Source organism: Drosophila mojavensis, unplaced genomic scaffold (genome assembly GCF_018153725.1).
Source record: "Drosophila mojavensis isolate 15081-1352.22 unplaced genomic scaffold, ASM1815372v1 contig_151, whole genome shotgun sequence".
NCBI lineage: Eukaryota > Metazoa > Arthropoda > Insecta > Diptera > Drosophilidae > Drosophila > Drosophila mojavensis.
This window is the reverse complement of record NW_025318684.1, coordinates 16068-38012: the sequence shown is the minus strand read 5'-3', so window position 1 is coordinate 38012 and position 21945 is coordinate 16068. Positions and strand designations below refer to the sequence as shown.

The 21945-nt window shown below is 36.0% G+C and overlaps 1 protein-coding gene and 3 long non-coding RNA genes across 4 annotated transcripts; 1 reads left to right on the top strand and 3 right to left on the bottom strand.

The window, feature by feature from the left end:
• The first annotated feature begins 3984 nt into the window (after positions 1 to 3984).
• On the top strand, positions 3985 to 5063 carry LOC6585765 (peptidyl-prolyl cis-trans isomerase). Its single transcript, XM_032733025.2, has one exon. It carries the CDS (start codon positions 4292 to 4294, stop codon positions 4709 to 4711), a length of 420 nt encoding a protein of 139 aa, XP_032588916.2. The 5' UTR covers positions 3985 to 4291; the 3' UTR covers positions 4712 to 5063.
• A 4011-nt stretch (positions 5064 to 9074) lies between these two features.
• LOC122756747 lies at positions 9075 to 10034 on the bottom strand. The gene is made up of 2 exons (XR_006356591.1): positions 9552 to 10034; positions 9075 to 9473 (listed from the first exon to the last, which is right to left on the bottom strand). It is a non-coding gene; the product is annotated as an uncharacterized LOC122756747 (long non-coding RNA).
• Positions 10035 to 16739: 6705 nt separating this feature from the next.
• Positions 16740 to 17548, bottom strand: LOC122756744. Its single transcript, XR_006356585.1, has 2 exons — positions 17432 to 17548; positions 16740 to 17378 (listed from the first exon to the last, which is right to left on the bottom strand). It is a non-coding gene; the product is annotated as an uncharacterized LOC122756744 (long non-coding RNA).
• A 2093-nt stretch (positions 17549 to 19641) lies between these two features.
• LOC122756745 lies at positions 19642 to 21911 on the bottom strand. Its single transcript, XR_006356586.1, has 2 exons — positions 21629 to 21911; positions 19642 to 21426 (listed from the first exon to the last, which is right to left on the bottom strand). It is a non-coding gene; the product is annotated as an uncharacterized LOC122756745 (long non-coding RNA).
• Positions 21912 to 21945: the final 34 nt, after the last annotated feature.

The following is a 21945-nucleotide window of genomic DNA, read 5'->3' as shown; positions in this document are numbered from 1 at the left end:
AATTTTCAATTTTTGTGCGCTGCTGCTATTCGAGAGACCATAGAGAGAGAGGATAAAGAGAGGGAGAGAGTGAATAAGGGAAAAAGAGCGCATAGCCGTGCTTCACTTGGTAATGCGTGCATTTCGTGGCAGCAGTCGCAGCACACTGCAGTGATGCCAGAATATACCAAGCAAAAATTGCTAGATTTGGGGAAAAAAGTTGGCAAAAATTGCTAAAAATTTTTTTTAAATTGCCGAAAAAATTGCTAAACCCATTATTTTAATTTATAACAAGCTCAGATATACAAAAATAACAAGTAAGAAGGCTCTAGTCGAGACTGCTCGACTGGGAGATACCCTGAACCCTCCAAGCTGATATTCTAATCATTCTGCACTTCTTCTATGTACACATACACACACATGCACTTATAAGCACGCGCTCTGCTAACTGCGCAAATGCAAAAATATTAATAAGGAACATGGTCTTAAATTATATACTATTATATTTACATTTAACTACAAAATACTTAAAATACTATCTAGTTCGTAAGCTTCTTCACATAAATCGGTGTACTTCTCATTGCCACTAATTTGGGTCAAGTACTCATATGGTAGATAATAATTATGGCAACATTTTCCGTGTCTTTGTAGTCCATATCTGTTAAAATGATCGAAGTTTAATTTTTTTTGCACACTAATGTCAGTGGACTCGTCCAACAGAAGACTAAAAGTTGAGTTTCCGATGTCGGCTCGCAAGTCGTCCATGAAATGCACTGCGAGTACATTTTTAATAATGTAGGTGCATTTTGTTCGACCTAATTTGATGTTTGCAGCAGCTTTGCAAGCTGAAAACTGCTCCACACATAACTGCTAAAACAATATTTAAAATTGCTAGATTTATAGCTAATAGCATTTAAAAACAAGTAAGAAAGCTCTAGTCGAGACTACTCGACTACGAGATCCCCTGAACCCTTGGAGCAATAGCTATTTCAATAGTTTTTCGCGTCTTACAGCTTACACAAGAAACACGCACACACACACACACACGCGCACGCACGCACGCACACACAGGCATACATACACATACACACACATACATACACACATACACACACACACACACACACACATACACAAACAATTACATACATATACACACACACAAGCATAAACACGCATGGGCGGCAGTGAGCGCTTACTATGAGAACTTAATTGCTTAATAACTTTTTTGTGGACGTACGATCATCATGAAAGTGGGGTGAGGGGGTGAATTTAGAGGTGGGGGGTAAATTTTAACAAAAACCGAAATTGTATAAATTGCATATAGGCATACATTAAAAATTTGGAGACTCTAGCAATAAAGGTGTAGAAGATATAATTTTATAACTGGTTTTCGATAAGGTTTTTTTATCGATAAAAAAAGATCGGGATGAGTTATCGATTTTTAATGATAAACTTGATATGCGCGCTGTAATTACGAACATTTAAAAAAAAAATTGAAGTCTCTAGCTCTTATATCTTCTGAAATCGACGCGTTCATACATACGGACAGACGGACAGACGGACAGACAGACGGACAGGGCCAAATCAACTCAGCTCGTCGCCCTGATCAAGAATATATATACTTTATGGGGTCTGCCACGCCACCTTCTGTCTGTTACATACATTTCAACAAAACCATTATACCCTGATTTCCAATTGAAAATGGGTTCAGGGTATAAAAAAAGTTGCAAATATTTAAAAAAGTGGCTAAATTTAGCAACTAAATTGCTAAACTGGCAGCCCTGGCACACTGATTTTGTCGTGCCTTATTATTACTGCTTTAGCCTCAGAAGACCGAGCCGACCAAATACGAAGTTGTCCGGTCTCTTCAGCGCATTTTTTCGGTGTTGAAAAAGTTTGTTCTACATGGCTAGTCTATGTGTTCTCTGGTTAGTGATATAAGTAAACATAAAAAATTAGCTTAAAGATGTTTACTGGTTTTCGATAAGGTTTTTAATCGATAACAAAATAACGGGGAAAGTTATCGGTATTTAACGCAAAACTTGATGTACGCGTGCTATACACGGACCTAGGAAAAAATTTCAAGTCTCGAGCTCTTATATCTTCTGAGATCGACGCGTTCAAACATACGGACAAACATACGGCTAAATCGACTCAGCTCGTCGCCCTGATCAAGAATATATATACTTTATGGGGTCTGCCACGCCTCCTTTTGCCTATTACATACATTTAACAAAAATATTATACCCTGATTTCCCATTGAAAATGGGTTCAGGGTATAACAAGTACGAACGTTGCAGTCGGGAGTTACCAACTTCGGAATACTCATTCACATCCCATCACCAAAAAAGTAGCTAAGTATTGTAGAAAATTCATTTTTTTCCGGTTTGCCACGCTCCTACTGGGCGTAAACATTTCATTTTTAGTCAGTTCTTAGAACGAGCAAACGGTACTAACTGGAAAATTTGAATGCTTACGCTCAAAAATGTGAAAATTACAGGGTATGCCACGCCCCCAAAGAGGCGTAAAATGTTTTGGCTCATCCATAGAGAAGGTTACTAGTAACTTAACTATCCAAACTGGAAGCTTCTAGCTATGATACTCTAGGAGATATAAGCTTTTGCGGCGGAGATATATCCGCCATAGCTCGTGATCTTGGGTGGTTGACGCGGATCTACATTCCATTTCAGCTTTCTAGCTCTTCAGCTAATATGATTTCTGGCATTTTCCGATTTGCCACACACCTAAGCTCACATCACTAGTTCTGCAATACTTCCATCTCTAACATATAGTGGTTGTTAACACTGTTAAAAGACACAGTAGGTTGCGCAAAGAGCAGTCCCGTTACTTTTAATGTTAACTAACAGCTCTCTTGTGACGTCACATTATCAGATTTTGCTATGTTATTCCGGCTGAAGCTTGGAAGGCATTTCAGCAGAGATCGACTAAGTCGTCGAAAACAACCAAAATTAACTATATATAAGGAAATTTCAATAGTAAATACCTTAAAAATGGTCAATCACTAATATTATTACCATACAATAAAGAAATTAAGTACATAATGGAATGGAATGAACAGTGAGGCCTCTTGAATGCAGCAAAAATGGCCAATAAGTCAGTAGGAATGGTTGATGGACATAGTTAACTGGGTTTTCGCCATCAGTATTGCTTATTTATGCCAATTTACCTACACATTTAAATATAGTACACGTTGAAGCTGCATCAATAAAGGTGCTGCTCACCCCTGCTGTCATGTCAGAAACATCCGGTAGAATGAACTAATATTTGTGTATTAATTGCCAAGTCGTAAACTTGTATGATTATAAGTATTGAAACCTAAGGAAACACATAATCGTCCTGAATCAGCTCTTAAAACTTAGACAGAAGCTAACAATGCTGCGTATCATCTATGGCCATCGGATTTGTAATATAAAGAATGAAATTAGTACGTATGATTATGCGGATTGATGGGAAATGCATAATACTTAGTAGTAACTTTTTAGCTTTACAAATTCAAGCCTTAGATAGTAAGGTTAAGTCCATTACATGCAAGAGTAAAAGTGGTCAAGGGATTGCATGATCAATAACTGCTTAGAAAACAATTTAGAGTATAAAAATTAGCAAAAACCTTTATTTTTTCCGATTCATGAATCTATATAGAACATGTGATTAGCCGCCCAACTCGTTTTATTTAGTCTACTAGTTTTAAGACAAATAACAGTGTCAAAGTTGCTTGATTTTCATACAAATTCAAACGCGCGCCCACCATTTTCTGAAATAATGACGTCACGCTGTCAAATCAGCTGTTCGCTTTGCATAACCTACTATCACTCAATCGTGGGTTGTTAATGCCAGATCCCATTAACAGGATTGCTCCTCCCCCACATAGCCCGGCTGTGTTATTAACAGCACTCTGTTGATGTTAATTAACAGCGTTCTGTTAATAGTACAACCGTTGGCTCTCGTCACTTGCCTCTCCTGGGCTTTAGTCTCTGACTTTTCAACTCCCTTTTGACATGTGTACAAATTACATCGCCATCTTTCAAGGCACAAAATAAATAATTTTAAAAACCATACGCCAAGTGTTTCTATCTAGACGCCACCACTGCAACATTTGGTCTTTCGAGCCGGATTATTCATCCACATCCATCAAATCAGCATTCCAACGGCCGTCGAGATAAGTATCCCATACTTCCGTAAAATAGTACATTAATATCTCACTGGCACTTCTGATCCGCCATATTCCCTTGTATATACATAGTTGCAATTTGGAATTCAGTTTGTTCGCGAATATTCGAAGCAGTCCAAAATGAGTACTTTACCGCGAGTATTCTTCGATATGACCGCCGATGGCGAGCCCGTCGGTAGGATAGTAATGGAGCTGCGCTCTGACATCGTGCCGAAGACAGCGGAGAATTTCCGTGCTCTGTGCACCGGCAAGAAGGGCTTTGGCTACAAGGGCTCTAGTTTCCATCGCGTCATTCCAAACTTCATGTGCCAGGGCGGCGATTTCACCAACCACAATGGCACTGGCGGCAAGTTCATCTATGGCAACAAGTTCCCCGATGAGAACTTCCGCCTGAAGCACACCGGCTCCGGCATCCTGTCGATGGCAAACGCTTTTTTTTTCTGTTCGTATGTTACCAGAGAACACACATTAAAGATCTCCGCTTCTTCCCATCTCATACATGATCAGCTGACCAGCAGCTGCATGGCGAGGGGAAGATAGTACGGAGATATTTTTTTATTCAAACAATACTTTACAATAGCGTTTCTTAAGAATATGAGTAGCGCCTATAAGATATACAGAAGGTCAATATTTACCAAAACTTTTCATAAATGAACATATTTAAATGGCCATAAGTGCACAAAAATAACACTGCAGCTTAATGTTACAAAATACAGATAAAAAGAGCAATTTAAAGATAATAGAAAATGACAATAAAGTGCTTGAGTAGCTGATAATAGACTAATTTGATAACTAAGATATAAGTTTTACAATAGTAATAGATAACATTAATTAATAAAATTCAATTTTCTTTTTCCATTAATAAGCATCTGCAAGATGCACTGAGAAATTAGCCCAAAGTAGCTTTTTTTTTTTTTTTTTTTTTTTTTTTTTTGTCATAGTCAGGTCTGCTCGAGGCTGTGCCGTAGACTGACTGACTTCCACTTCAGCCGTTGCGGAATGCACGGGTAGTTACCAATTCGTCTTGCCTCAGGATTGGGATTTTTAAAGTTTGTGCACATCTGTACACTATGGGGGCTTGCTGGCGACTAATGTTAGCCGCAGCCCGCCTTCTTTATTTGCGTCATTACTTTTTGAGCAACATATGCAAATTCACTGACCAAACAACACATAGACTAGACATGTAGAGCAACGTTTTTCCACGCCGCAATATCTGTCTAGCAAGTCGCTCGGCTTGGTATTGGATGGCTCGGGTAATGAAATATAGCACGACGAAATCAGTGCGCTCTAAGCACGCAAACGAAATGGTCATGTATGCGCTTTGCGTTTCTTGTCTTACTCTCCCTCTCTCTCTCTAACTCTCTCGTTCTCTCTCTGTGGGCTCTCAAATCATGAAGCTCAGCAGCGCACAAAAATTGAAATTTCTTCGCGACGATCCCAGCTCTTTCCTTTTGAGTGAAGAGTATACCGAAATCTTAAAATCGTTTGCGACATTCATGCAAACAAAATGTTAGCGTTTCGATATATATTTATGGGAAGGGTATGAATGCGTTGAGGCGCATAAAGAATATGATCTCGCGACGGACATGCACACACACACTTGTAGTCCCTTGCTACATGTATGAGCATTTGTGTGCCGTTGGTCTGCCTTGTGAAGTGAGCACATGCATACATACTTTTGTGTATGTGTATGCTTGTATGGGATGGCAAGCTAATTGTCTCTGGATTTAGTAGTTTGTAAATTTTGTATATTCATTTGGCTAAAAACTCGTTCAATTGCAGCATTTGACCACGGAAGTGATAAAATTTCCATTGCAAATGTAGCAATTTCACAATTTCACAATTTTGAGCGCGATCAACGAATCAAAATGTGACCAAAACTTTTCAACAAAAATATACCATATATTAATACGAATGGTATGGTATTTCAGAATTAATTTATGGTATTTACCATGGTATATTATGGTAAATACCATATTAAACAAAAAGGTCCTACAAAAAGTTTAGTTTGGTTCGCTTTGCTTCTATAGATAATCAAATAATATAAAATGGTAAAAATAACAAAACCAAAATATAAACAAGTAAGAAAGCTCTAGTCGAGACTACTCGACTACGAGATCCCCTGAACCCTTGGAGTAATAGCTATTTCAATAATTTTTCGCGTCTTTCAGCTTACACAAAAAACACGCACACACAGGCATACATACACACACATACACACACACATACACACACACACACATACACAAACAATTACATACATATACACACACAAGCATAAACACACATGGGCGGCAGTGAGCGCTACTATGAGAACTTAATTGCTTTATAACTTTTTTGTGGACGTACGATCTTCATGAAACTTTCAGATTATGATTATGACATGGATATGCATGTAATTGCCAAAGCACAAGTCTCTAGTATTTGAAATACGCTTTTTACAAAAGTGAGGGTGAGGGGGTGAATTTAAGGGCGGGGGGTAAATTTTAACAAAAACCGAAATTGTATAAATTGCATATAGGCATACATTAAAAATTTGGAGACTCTAGCAATAAAGGTGTAGAAGATAAATTTTAAAACTGGTTTTCGATAAGGTTTTTTTATCGATAAAAAAGATCGGGATGAGGTATCGATTTTTAATGATAAACTTGATATGCGCGCTGTAATTACGAACATTTAAAAAAAAATTTGAAGTCTCTAGCTCTTATATCTTCTGAAATCGACGCGTTCATACATACGGACAGACGGACGGACGGACAGAGGGACAGACGGACAGACAGACCATTATACCCTGATTTCCCGTTGAAAATGGGTTCAGGGTATAAAAAGGCTACATTTATGGCTATAGGCATTTTGACATTTTTCCAGGCTATTTCATTTTGAAATAGGCTAGATATAGCCTTAAATAGGCTAAAATGGCAACACTGCGTCGTGCTATCTTTCATTACCCGAGCCATCCAATACCAAGCCGAGCGAATACGAAGTTGGCCGTGACTTGCTAGACAGATATTGCGGCGTGGATAAACGTTGCTCTACATGTCTTGTCTATGTGTTGTTTGGTCAGTGGCAAATGTTATAGACTTAAGACTAGGTGGCAACATTGCCTATTATCTTAATGTTATTTTAATTAATAGGGCAGGGTGGCAACCTTGCCTGTTAACAGAATTATTTCTAGAGACAATATGGCAACTTTCTTCTTTGTTTGCAAAACAATGAATGGGAAAATATGATGATATAAATTGATGAAGAGTGGTTTCCTATGATGATAACTTTGGTGATTTGGAGTTTCAAGTCCGGGCTGAGGGAGTGATTGTGTTAAAGATGGCTGCTGAGAACATATATAGATGATAGACGAAGTTGTGGTGGCGAGTAACCAGGTTGGCAGAAGAGTTACGAAGTGTTAATTGATGTGTGAAGTGTGTGCTGATTAAAGCGTGTTGAAGATGAGGTGTATATAAAATAAGTTATTTTCCCCGTTATCTCTCGCTTAGGCTGTGAGAATAAAAGACTTTTAATTTACGGCTGGTGCCGGAGTAATGAATTTTATCGTGACGTTTTCTCGTGAATACAAAACAGAACTAAAAACTAAAGTGTGGGACTGCGAATCGGCGTGCCGATTTGCTCGAAAGTGATGCTGACACACCCACACTAATGTAAGGTGTCAGATTACTGTTGCTGTCCGCTGTGGTCAGGGCGCTGAATTCAATACTGTTTCGTCGGCACCATGTCACAAGCGTCGGCAAGTGAGAGAGAAATATGCTTATGCTATGCTTATGTTAACTACTCTCCCCTTAAGATTTTGACCGACCTCGTTCAAACTAAAATTTTCAATCCCCCCCTGGATCTCGTGCGAGGCTCGTCTTCTCCTCCAGACTTGCAGGTTGTGGTGATTCATCCTCTGACGGTGTGGCATGCTGAGGACTGGGTCGTGGCTGATCACGTTGAGAAGAGGTGACACGGCGATGCCTGGTTTCTTGCTAAGGGCTTCGCTCTGGTTCACGTACTTGGTCCCGTTGATTATGGCCGACGTTTCGAAAGTGACGGGGAAGGTGCCGTTTACTGATATTGTTGGGCCGTCGTCCGTGGTCACTTGGGCCGGGCTTTCGTTTATGGTCAGAACGCCGTCGTCTACTTGGGTGACAGTCTCCAAGTGGCTGGGTTGTGTGCGGCAGAGTGCCACGGATCCCGAATGTAGTCCACGGGCGCAAGTGTCATGTACCGCCAGCTTGCAGAAGGGCGCACATGTTGTTGCTGCGCAGCTAGTGACCGCCAGTGCCTCGTTGTCACACTCCGCTACGGTGTCGGCATCCAGCTGTAGCACGATGTGTTCGTGCGAGACCGGGAAAATGCTGACCTTCTTACATATAGACTTAATCATGGGATAATCTATGATTATGTGATCGGACTGTAGTACCCTTATGTTGGAAGTTTCCATCAGACAGACAATGGGGACAGATGTGGGGTGCTCAGTTAATATTGACTCCAAATCTTGACTATCAAATATTGTGGGATTTATTATGTTTGACCTCGCCAGCGTTACTGTGAGCATTAAATTTTGAATCTCTGTTATAAGCATCCTGTTCCTAGCTAGAAGAGCTTTATACAAGCGGGGCGTGTCAATTTCGTGTTTCGTGAGTGGGGGTAGTCGGTGATCCGAGCTTTAGCAACCGTAATAAGAAGTAGGGACACGACGAGGGGCCTGTCCGGCGAGAAGTGACTAATTCTAGATGTTTTTTTTTGTTTTCCTTTTCATTTATTTCTTTTTCATTTTTTTTTTTATTTTTTTTTTTTTTTCTTTTCATTCATTTTTTTTAATTTTTTTTTTTATTTATTTATTTTTTTTTTTTTTCTTTTCATTTATTTTCCTTTTCATTTTTTTTTTTTTTTTTTTTATCTGGAGTGAATTAACTGAGCACGCCACTTACATGTTTATTTGAAGGGGCGCTTGACTGTTCCTGGTGTTTCCGGCTCTCTGCTGACGTCGTCGTAGTCTTCTGAGTGGATTGCTTGCTTTAATTTGCTACGCTGCCGTAATCGGTCCGATTACGTGACAAACGCTGCCAACACCGGTCCGGTGCTGTGACAGAATGAGTTTTTGCTTTCGCACTTTGGTGCGGAAATTTGCTTTTGATTTTTAGTTTCGCACCGTTGGTGTATGCACTTGATAGTTAGCTTAGTGCCGCACCTTTGGTGTGTGCCTTTGATAATTATTCTGGTTTTGAACCTCTGGTTTATGTACTTGATAGTTAGTGTGGTGTCGAACCTTTGGTGAGTGCACTTGATATATATTTTGGTTTTAAACCTTTGGTGTGCGTACTTGATAGTTAGTGTGGTGTCGAACCTTTGGTGAGTGCACTTGATAAATATTTTGGTTTTAAACCTTTGGTGTATGCACTTGCTTGAGCTTTGTGAAAGTTTTGGTTATTCGCTGAGAGTTTTTTTTTTTACGATTGCTTTTGCGGAGTTTGCTGAGTTCGCACGTGCTCTTCACTTCCACAACAGTGTTGCCGAAACTTTTTCAGCAAAAGTAGCAAAACCGAAGGCTGAAAGTAGCTAGAAGTAGCCAACTTTCTTCTAAAATAGCTGAAAAAGTAGCAAAAAAGAAAACAATGCTGTTTTTTTTTTCATAAAAAGTCAACTTTATTAATTTAATTCTGATAATATCTCATCTATGACCACCAGCTCGTCATTTTCACCTTTGTCGCTTTTATAATTTGCCTTTTTAAGGTAGTTGGGTGGAACGCTATACTCATAGAAACATTTGCCATATCGGCGTAATCCATATGTTTTGTAGACATACAATCTTAATGAAACTTTCAAAACGTGATCATATGGCTAAAATGTGTATACATTCCAAAGCACAAGTCTCTAGTACTTGAAATGCGTTTTTTACAAAATGATGGCGTCAATGGGTCAGGGTATAAAAACTGATAAGAAATGAATTTTGCATAGCATATTAGAAAGCTTACCTATTCTTCAGTTGTAGTATTAATTCTACACAAAGCTCAGTACATTTAAATCATTTACATTTAAAAATTATCGAAGCGAATTTTGTTATAAGTTCGCTTGCATTTTAGCTAAATTTAATATTTGAAAATAGCCAGATTTGTAGCTAATAGCTGTTTGAAAATTTTTGTAGCAATCGGCCTTAAAAAGTAGCCAGATCTAGCTACAAAATAGCTGATTCGGCTGGAATCCACAAGCAAGATGTTTCTTGTCAATTTATTTTTAAAGTTGCACTTTGGTTTTGGTTGTTAAGTGTGTTTAACACATGCACTTATTAATTGAGAGGGTTCTCGTGAGTACTTTTATTACGTTGGGCGCCAAATACGTTATTTTCCCCGTTATCTCTCGCTTAGGCTGAGAGAATAAAAGACTTTTAATTTACGGCTGGTGCCGGAGTAATGAATTTTATCGTGACGTTTTCTCGTGAATACAAAACAGAACTAAAAACTAAAGTGTGGGACAGCGAATCGGCGTGCCGATTTGCTCGAAAGTGATGCTGACACACCCACACTAATGTAAGGTGTCAGATTACTGTTGCTGTCCGCTGTGGTCAGGGCGCTGAATTCAATACTGTTTCGTCGGCACCATGTCACAAGCGTCGGCAAGTGAGAGAGAAATATGCTTATGCTATGTTTATGTTAACTTATATATTAGATAGCTGAGTTGTAGTATGACTTAAAATCCATGGATCCAGAAGTGTTAGCGAGTGATAGCTTGGTGAAGATGTATTTGCTGCAACGGGTGTAGAGCAACGCATTAAGGCGGCAGTACATTCTAGCCAGAAAGCGCACTGACTAGCTGTGTAGGCAGGGATGCTGGCACACAATAAATTGTGGTTGCATATGCTTGAGCACAGTCAGGACAATCTAACCCAAATGCAAGCCACTCAATCCAGTTATAGGAGATGCATGAAATGTAGAATGGTGGTGTCCGGGCTTGGAGAGGTGAAGTTGGTGTAGTTATATGTGTGTGCTGCTTGAGACGTATTGTTGTTGCGAAATGAAGAAACACGCTGCAGCCTGCGATGCACGCGTTGGTGTTAACAGAAGGTAATGTATATGTTGTTTTAAAGTTTGTGTACTTCTGTACACTATGGGGGCTTGCTGGCGACTAATGTTAGCCGCAGCTCGCCTTCTTTATTTGCGTCATTACTTTTTGAGCAACATATGCAAATGTTATAGACTTAAGACTAGGTGGCAACATTGCCTATTATCTTAATGTTATTTTAATTAATAGGGCAGGGTGGCACCTTGCCTGTTAACAGAATTATTTCTAGAGACAATATGGCAACTTTCTTCTTTGTTTACAAAACAATGAATGGGAAAATAGTGATGTCTGAGTTGGTGTTTGTAGAATGGTGGTTTTTCTGTTCGTATGTCTATGAAGAACATACATTGATGATCTCCGCTTCTTCCCATCTCATACATGATCAGCTGACCAGCAGCTGCAAGGCGAGGGGAAGATAGTATGGAGATACTTTTTATTCAATTAATACTTCACAATAGCATTTCTTATGAATATAAATAGCGCCTATGAGATAATTAAAATCTAAAAAGGACTATATTTGTCGAAATTTTTCATTAAATGATTAAATTTAAATGGCCATAAGTGCACAAATATAATAAGCTTAATGTTACAAAATACTAATAAAAAGAGCAAATTAAAGATAATTCAATATAACAATAAAGTGCTTGAGTAGCTTATAATAGACTAATTAGATGAGTAAGATATAAGTTTAACAATAGTAATAGATGGCATTAATTAATATAATTCAATTTTTTCATTAAAAAGCATCTACAAGATGCACAGAGAAAATAGCCCAAAGTGGCCAATTGGAATAACAGAGAAAAGTCGAGATAAAGTCTGGTCATTTTCTCCAACATGGGCTTAAGCTAAAATTAACTTAAATTACAAAATGTTTATGATAATTAATATAGATAATTAAATAAAAATAGTTTAACAATTCATTTTAGCAGTTTTGATTTCATTAATATTCATTCGATATATCGCAAGTGCAATTGAGTAAGTGACGATGCACCCCTGGCTTAATGCCTATTGGAGTGCATAATCAAAACAAAACAAAAACAGCTGATTGAATGCAAATTTGATGCTGCTAATTGGTAAATTTAAATATTAATAACTAGCTGGCCCGGCAAACGTTGCATTGCCCTCTATATTATTTCTAGGTAAAAAATTGTTGAAAGCTATGTTGTTCAGGTTGGGATACACTCTGATTAATTTATTAATCGGATTTTCATTCAAGCACCTTGTGGTAAACGACATTCTTCGTTTTTTGGTCGGGTGCAAGAACAATTAATGCGGATGGTTTGCCAACACGTGAGCATGCCACGTACAATTGGCCATGAGAAAAACACGCATTTTCTAGATTGAGGCCACAAATAGTCAAAGATTGGCCCTGTGACTTGTTGATCGTCATGGCGAAGGCAAGACGAAGCGGAAATTGAATTCGTTTAAATTCAAAGGGCATATCTGTTGAGATCATCGGAATCCTAGGAATAAGAACTTCATCTTTAAATTTTCCTTTGAGTATCGACGCGTGAATCACATTGCTCATCAGTTTTCTTATCACCAAACGCGTTCCATTGCACAGTTTTGGTTGGTTTAAATTTCTAAGCATGCAAATCTTGGAGAATTGCTCTTTTCATAGCTGTGTTGATTTCTTGACGCCGGTCAAGTTGTTCTTCCATATTGCCCATGAAGTATATTTGCAAGAATTTGTGCTGTGCATCTTCAATAGGTTGCAACGATCCAATGCGATGGCAAATCTGGCCTTGAATCTTTAAATTCAAAGCCATAGTTATAGTTAGATTTACAAACACTTTTTACAGAAATCTAACAAACATTATTCCAAATTTTTTTTTTTTTGACAGTCATAGAAAATAAAATTTTTAACGTAAATTACCTTAAATGTCGAATTATATCTGTCACCAATAATTTCCGCCCCAAATGAAGTCATTTGGAAACAGGCATTGTATTTTTGAGTGTTCGCTAGAAAATGTCGTGATTCTAGTGTTTCGCCATAAAGCAGGGAACGCAATGGCTCTGGTGGCGGGACCACTAATGGCAATGTCACTTTACCACTAAGGCAGCACAAACCGGGCGTTTCACCAGCAAACTTCAATGCGCCACAATGCTGGCAAACAACGTCCATTGGACCAACGCAAACTAAACGATTCAAGCTATAGTCAATGGTGCAATCATATCGAAACGCTTCTCGATTCAAATCAATCCTTGAACCATTTCTTATTGCCATTTCACGGGCTGCCTCTCTTTGAGAAGCACGAATTAAGGCCCTTCTTTGCTGGGTACTAACGCGGCGCCTTTCTCGGGCGATCTCTCGTTCTTCGTCAGATAATTGACTCGCGATATTCCGATGCCTAATTGCATTATGGGTCCGCCGGGAAAGATTAGATCTTCTAGGACGCGGCATTTTTATCAATAGTAACACTGAATATGCCCTCGCACAAAACCACATAAAACAATCGAGAAATATAAATATAAATAATTTACACAAATTTATGTTTGAGACAAACAAATACCTGAGCTTTCGAGATATTTAGCTTTTGTACGCACACGCACAATTATTATTTATAAAGTTTAAAAGTCCAAAAATATAAAAAGCCAAAAATACACTTTTTAATAATTAACTTTTTTTTTTTTTTAATTTCGAATTTTCAATTTTTTTTATTGATTTTTGATTTGACAGGTTTTAATCTTTTGATTTTTTTTTAATTTTTGCAGATTTTTGAATTGAAGTATTTATAAAGTATAAAAGTCCAAAAATATAAAAAGCCAAAAATACAATTTTTAATAATTAACTTTTTTTTTTTTATTTTTTGGAATTTGGAATTTTGAATTTTTCATTTATTTTTTGAACAGTCAGGTTTTAATCTTTTGATTTTTTTGAATTTTTGCAGATTTTTGATTTGAAATATTTAGACTCATTCACGAAAGTGAAATGAGTATATTGGTTTTGTGCAATGTCCGTCTTGCTGTCCGTCCGTCTGTCCGTCTGTCCGTATGAACGCAATCTATTTCGGCGCTATTGAAGCTAGAGACTTGAAATTTGGAACACATACTCGTGTATATCTCCAATTTATAAAGTGTTAAAATTTTCCCGATCCGCCCACTAGGGGCGTGGCAAATCGGAAAATGCATTTTCCGATATACCAGAAATCATGTTTGTTGAAGAGCTAGAAAGCTGAAATTTGGTATGTAGGTCCGCGCCGACCACCCAAGATCACAAGCTATGGCGGATATATCTCCGCCTATTAGGGGCGTGGCAAATCGGACAAAACTGTATCTCCTAAAGTTATAAACTTAGAATGCTGAAATTTTGCACGTAAGCTAATGTTTTAATTCTATGAAGATGGGTGAAAAAATTATATATCTACGCCCACTAGGGGCGTGGCAAATCGGACCTGAAGATATAGTGATTTTTCGAATTCTGCTATATTTTAGGCACTATTGATGCTAGAGATCTGAAATTTGGTATATATACGCGGGTTGATCACCCAAGTCCAACGAGCTATGGTAGATATATGTCCGCCTATAGGGGGCGTGGCAAACCGCAAAAGTTTATATCGCCTACAGTTTAAGAGCTAGATTCAAATTTAGATAGTTAAGTTACTGGTGGCCTCCTCTATCGATGCCCCAAAAATAATTTTTAAGCCTCTTTAGGGGCGTGGCATATCGAAAAATACCCTGTAATTTTCACATTTTTTGAGCGTAAGAATTCAAATTTTGCATTTAGGTAACCGGTTGCTCGTTCTAAGAACTGGCTAAAATTGAGGAGCCGACGGCCACTAGGGGCGTGGCAATCGGCATTTACAGTGCCCGAATCGCGACATTTATATGCGTCAGTCATCTATTTATGTATATGTACACATAAGTAGGCTTATAGGCATTGATAGCACGGAAGGAAACATTTTTATAAAATTAATAAAATATAAAAAAGCTAAAATAACAAAAATTTGCAATTTACAAAAAAATGTTTTCAGCGGGATTTGAACTCGCACCCAACCCAAACAGCATGTTTGTCAAAATAGCTAAAATAAAGATCGCCGGCGCTTCAGCCTACAGCACCACCGCGTCGTTTCGATCAATAGTAGTTAAAACGAAATCACATTATTGTTATGACGCCACATAGCAAAGAAAAGCCAGTGTAGCGGCTGGAAATTCAAAAACAATGCAAAGACAAATCAATCGCAACGGGATTCTTAGAATATACTAGAGCACGCATTTATGTGTACATACATGCACACATACAAATGAACGCGTGTATAAGGCTGGAATGCTTGATGCTATGCGCGCAGGCAAACATATATAATTATATATACATATGTATGTATTTGCGTATATGTATTTGAGGGCTATTTAAGAAGAACAAATTTAAACTTATAAAATTATTCGACTAAGAAAATGAAAAGTATTAAGTGGCATTCAGTCAAGCTCGCACCTTCCCAATAAAATATCTATTTTATAAAAAACGAAATATGTATGAAAAAAAAAATAATAATAACATAGTAGAGGTTCGAACCTCCCCTACTCTAACATTACTTGTGTCGCCCTTAGCACCCGCGCCACTGCTTTGATCGAGGAATCAGTTGCTAAAATAGAATAGCTTAATAAGAGAGCGTCATCAGACAAAACTACAGTAACGGCTAGAAAGTCCAGAAATCAATCGAAATTCTAAGAATGTGAGAAAAGGCGCGCTTCTGTCTGTAAGCATAGAATAGACGATGAGTGTGTGCACAAGCATAGGAAAATCGCGCTGATCTGCTGTTAGCTTGAAGCCGGTATCCATGTATGGATATAAATACATATATAATAAAAATCAAAATTGTATAAATTATATATGTATGTAATTTGAATGCAATAGCTATCGATGATTTTCCAATTTTAATGGCAAAATGCCGTGTTTTTTGCTGCGCACTAGACTTGAAAATTGCACTATATACTCTGGTTGACAGCGTTTGGGCTGTGAATGAGTCTTCTGCAATCGGTATCGCCCGACTGCAACGTTCTTACTTGTTTTCTTTTTGATTTGGAAAAAAAATTTTTTTTTTTTTTGTTAAATAGTTTTTTTTTTTTTTTTTTTTTTGAATATTTGTCTACTGTCTACTCTCTGTCTAGCCAGTCTAGATTCTTGGACATCCAGAGGTGGGCGTCTGCCGTCGGCCGTCGGCTGTCGGCCGCCACTGATCGGTTCGCGGATCGCGTGTCGCCTTCAAGCCGCTCATCTGCAGACTATTCTCGGAGCAAGACTGCCCAGCGCCTCCACCATAGAACTTTCAAAGAACTTTCATTCCCTAAATTCAGCCAATTCCAGCCTCCAGTTGCATCAAATAACAAGCTCCCTCTATGGAAAAGAGAGAGTGAGTTAGATGATGCAACAGCCGGCAGATGGCTGAAAAAAGGACTGACGCTGCAACAGTCAATTTGCATCAGCAATGTGTATCTCTAATATATACCGAGTATTTGAATTTGGAATAAATTGGCGCTCAACTATGCTATCGATTATCAATTATCGATTCTTTTGTTCAGCCTGCATGCGAGGGAATCACATACACAATTGCCCTGCTTTTTCTCGCCTCAAGCTTTAGGCTGCCCAGCAGCGTAAAGGTGAGAGAAGAGGGAACAGGGTGTCTTTATTCATTTCTCAGTGCTTTGCGTTAGTACTTTCTAGAAATTAGTTGGCAGCTTATTTACAATTCACTTATGTGGTAAGTATTATAAGCTAGTAGTAGGCGAAACTTAATATAAGTGTTTATTACTAAAGTTTGAATTTTACAAATAAATGAGTGTTTTCTTTTTTTATATACATATATATATCTATCTAGTAAAGTTATATTTATTTATAAAGATTTAATTTGGTGGGGAAGAGTAAAGACTAAGTCAGATTTTCTTCATTAAATTCAATTTAGATTACTATTCTTTAAATTCAATTCGGATTACTATGCTTTAAATTTAATTTGGATTACTATTCTTAAATATAATTACATTTAGCTGGTTTGTTAGTTGTATTGTTGATTTGATAACTCTAGGGGCGTCATCAGTCGCTGTCATCCAGTCTTCAGTGGCCCGGAGGGGAAGACAGACGAAGGCGCTGCTGTCGATGCTCTTATTTGTAGCTATGTCCAGGTTGTAAGTACTCCGTGGATCCAGGAGAGAGGCTAGTCTGAGACTTGCTATTTATTCATAGGCACCCTTTATTTTCTGGCTTTTGCTTACTTTGTTTCTTTCCGTAGTATTCGTCTTTATTTAGAATTTCTTATATCGTGATTGTTTGCTAGTTTATTTATTTGCTTTGCTTGATCTTTTTGAGATTTTTATTTATTGTTGGTTTTATTAGTAAGAATATTAATTTATTATTAGCTTGCTATGGGCTTTAACTTTTTTATTATTATTATTTATTTATTTTTTGTTTGTTAGATTTGACTGCAAGATTCACTCAGTAGCGTGTATAGCGAGGTGGGTATATTATTGAAATATCGTGTATTAGTTATAAGTTTATTTATCTGTTTTGTTTATCCATTTTAACATTTGTTTTTTATTTATTAATTTATTGTTAAGTGTTTTTATTATTTGCTTTGTTAAGTCGATTATTTATTTATAATTATGGTTGTTAAGCGTATTTATTTTGTTTTTACTTAGGGTTTTGCACTTTTATTAGAAAGTTTTGTTGCGAGTGTTGCATATATAAGTAGAAGTTTAGCCCGTTTAGTTTTGTTGCTTGTGTTTTTAGACTTTCTTTGCAGCAGGCATTAGTTGAGGCGGCCATGTTGTAAGATTGGTAAGTACATATTTGTTTTCATCGTTTACTTGCATATTTATTATATTAAGTATCATTAAAAGTTGTCGGCAGGAGTAGTTCAACTGCATGTATTGCGGTGATTTATTTATTGGAGTAGTTTAACTGCATGTATTGCGATGATTTATTTTATTGGATCGTAGAATTATTTGTGTTCGCGCGGTATTTGTTAAATTTGCGTGTGCTAGCGTAGCTTGCGCGTCAATTTATCTTTGAGTAGGGTTGCTTACTTTATCATAATCGAGTTTTAGTATTTTGTACAATTTTATCGTTATCGAATTTTAAACATTTTGTGTATTTTCAGCTTTGTTCTTATGTGGTGGTTGGATTCGTTTGGTAAGTAGTTTCAATTTATTAGGATTCAGGAGTTAATTATTGTTTGGTGAGTACTGTGTTATAGTTTAAAGTTGTTTATATTGTTTCAATGTAATTTGTTTCATTGCAGGTGGCACCAGAGAGGACAGCCAAGTTGATGATGGATGGGTAAGTATGTGCTTATATATGTAGCAAAAGGACTGGCTTTATTATTATAAATCTTTTTATTTCCAGATAAGACGTGGAAAGTTACCAAGTCTGATTTTATAGTATATAAATAGGTTATTTGTTATTCTTAGGTTATTGTTTTGTTTGTAGAATTGTCATTAGTTTATTGTTTTGCTTGTTTCCCTTAGTCTGAGTTATTGTTTGTTTAGACTTTGTTTCATTTAGTGTATTTTAGTCTTTTAGGAATATTTGTCTTGTTATTTAGTGTAGTAGTTTAAGTTTAAGATTGCATTTGCCTGGGGTAATTTGAGTTTTAATATATGGCGCAGAGTATTTGTTTCCTTTGTGGCTATCGAATTTTGACAGATAGCGTACTTTAGGATGTGTTCATACTAGGTGTTTATGTTTGGATTATATTATGCTTTTTTATTATACGCAGGTAGCTAAGTTGTTATTTAATAGGTCTTTTATAATTTATAAATTCTTATTTTTATTTTATTTTATTTTATTTATTTATTTATTTTATTTATTTATTTATTTATTTATTTATTTTTTTGTGAGCAGTACGTGCGAGGGTGGGTATCAAAGTTGCTTCCTTTTGTTTCTTGTTGAAGATGACTGCTTTGTCAGCTTCTTTTCCTTGCTTAGACTTGTCTTGTCTTCAGTATTAGCGTTTGATTTAGTGTTTGGTTGTTATGTGCTATATATATTTATTGTTTGATTTTTTTTTTTTTTTTATCTGATTGTTGTTTTATTAGTTATATTATTATTATTAGTTAGTTATAGTGTAATTACTAGTTAGTTGTATTGTATTATATTATTAGATATTTAGAATTGCATTAATATGTTGGAGTAGTCAAATAGTTTACCAGTTTTTATCGTTTAGGAGGCTTGTAGTTTGTATTTGTGAGGAATGTTGTATAATATTGTTATTATTCGTTAGTTATAGTGAAATTATGTTATTTGTTTGTTGCTGTGTATTATTTATTAGATAGCTATAGGTGTGCAGTTAGGTTGGAGAGCGATTGTTTATTTTCCTTCTAGAGAATAAATTTATAATTTCCCAGTTTTTATCAATTAGGGGGCTTTATAGTTTAAAGGTAAGTGATGAGAATTATTGATTGCGAACTGTTGACTAGTCTAGTTATTTTTTATTTTTGTTTATTTATTTATTTTTATTTTATTTTTTGTTTTTGTTTTAGTTTAGGTTTTGCAGCGAGCAGCTTGTTGATTGTAAGTATTAATTTGACTATTGTGTGACTTTAATTCAACAGTAAAATTTTAATGAGTTTGTATTAAGTGTTCGTGTTAGGTTAATGAGAGTATAAACTGCTTACAGAGCTTGTGAGTGGGTAAGCGTTTTGGTGTATCTTGATGTACAAGCAATAGATTTAGTGTTTGGTTGTTGTGTGCTATATATATTTATTATTTGATTTGTCTGATTGTTGATTAATTGATTATGATATTATTATTAGTTAGTTATATTGCAATTACTAGTTAGTTATATTGTATTATATTGCCAGATATTTATAATTGCTTTAATACAATATGTTGGAGTAGTCAAATAGATTATCAGTCTTTATGATTTAGGGGCTTGTAGATTGTAGATGTGAGGATTATTGTATACTTTTGTTTTTATAAGTTAGCTATAGCGAATTATGTTATTTGCTGCGGTATATTATTTCACTAGATAGTTGTAGGTGTGCGGGCAAGTTGCAGAGCATTTGTTTATTTTCCTTATTAGAGTATAATTTCATAGCTTCCCAGTTTTGTTCAATTATTACTGTTGCCCAATCTAGTTATTTTTTTATTTATTTTTTTTTTTTTTTTTTTTTTTTATTTTTATTTATTTATTTATATTTTTGTTTTGTTTTTGTTTTAGTTTAGGTTTTGCGGCAAGCAGCTTGTTGATTGTAAGTATTAATTTGTCTATTTTGTGTCTTTAATTCAGCAGTAAAATTTTAATGAGTTGTATCTTTCATATAGCGCTTGAAGATGGCACTGTCTAGTACTTGTTTTCAACTTTGTATAGTCTATTGCCATACACAATTGCACCTTGTTTGTATCTCCTCGTTCTTAACAGCTGCTCTGCATCTATAAGAGGAGGGGATAGAAGCGAGGTGACTCTTTATTTCTCAGTGCCTTACGATGGCTCTTTTTAGAAATTTAACATAGCACCTTACATACTAGCTTACAAACTAAGTATAAAGGAAGAAATTTGCCGAAAATAATATTTTAGTAAATGTAGGATTTAAAAGGTAATAACAGGATTTATATTAGCAAATATTGAACAAAGTTAATGATTTGAATTAGCGTGAAAAAGCAGGACAAAGTCTTTGCATTTTCTGAGTTGCATGGTATCACATGCTTAATATAAAACTAAGGGATATGGTAGTAAATGTCCATTGCTTATTCTTTCAGTAACATAGAAAATTATTTAGTTTAAACAATAATTGAACAATCAAGTTTTATGATTTAATTGCAAAAAACAAGGGATTATCTTAGCGTTTTCATAGGAGTAGAATAAATGATAAGAGTTACTATTATTAATATATTAATTAGATACACTGATATCAATTAGTGAGAGGTTACTAGATAAGATAATAAATTTGTTATTAGCAAATATTTACAGGTTAAGAATTTGTAATATTGATCAAAATGAGTAAATTGAATTTTCGTGAAGTATCAGGGCAAAGTTTTTGCATTTTCTGAGCTGAATAGTGTCTTATGTTTAAAGTAATTACTAAAGGTACTAAAGGTAGTAAATAGCCGTAGCTTAGAATTTAAGATATGTAGAAAAAATTGTTTAGTTTTACTTATAGTTGTAATCAAGTTTTATGATTTTAGTTGCGAAAAGCAAGTAAGTATCTTAGCTCTTCAGAGTAGTACGATATCTGAAGTGAATTAATATTAAAGATATAACTAGAAAAAACTGATATTTAACAGCCGTAGCTTAGACTTTGACATATGTAGAAAAAATTGTTTAGTTTTACTTATAGTTGTAATCAAGTTTTATGATTTTAATTGCGAAAAGCAAGTAAGTATCTTAGCTCTTCAGAGTAGTACGATATCTGAAGTGAATTAATATTAAAGATATATATTAATATTATATTATTATATATATATTAAAAAACTGATATTAATTGATGAGAGGTAATTAGGTAAGATAAGAAATTAGTAATTAGCGAATATTTTATGTATAGTTCGATATCTTATAAGTATATTATATTTTAAAATATTAATAATTTTGCGTTCGTCTTTTCCAGATGCCTGCAGCTGTCATTAGGATCATCCACCAGGGTCATCCACCAGGGTCATCCACCAGAGTCATCCATCAGTGGTCATCCAACAGGGCTCAGCATGTTGTCATATATCGAGGTTTAATTGCTTGTTTTTTTTTTTTTTTTTTTTCATTTAAATTTTTTTTTTTTTTTGATTTGAATAAAGCTTA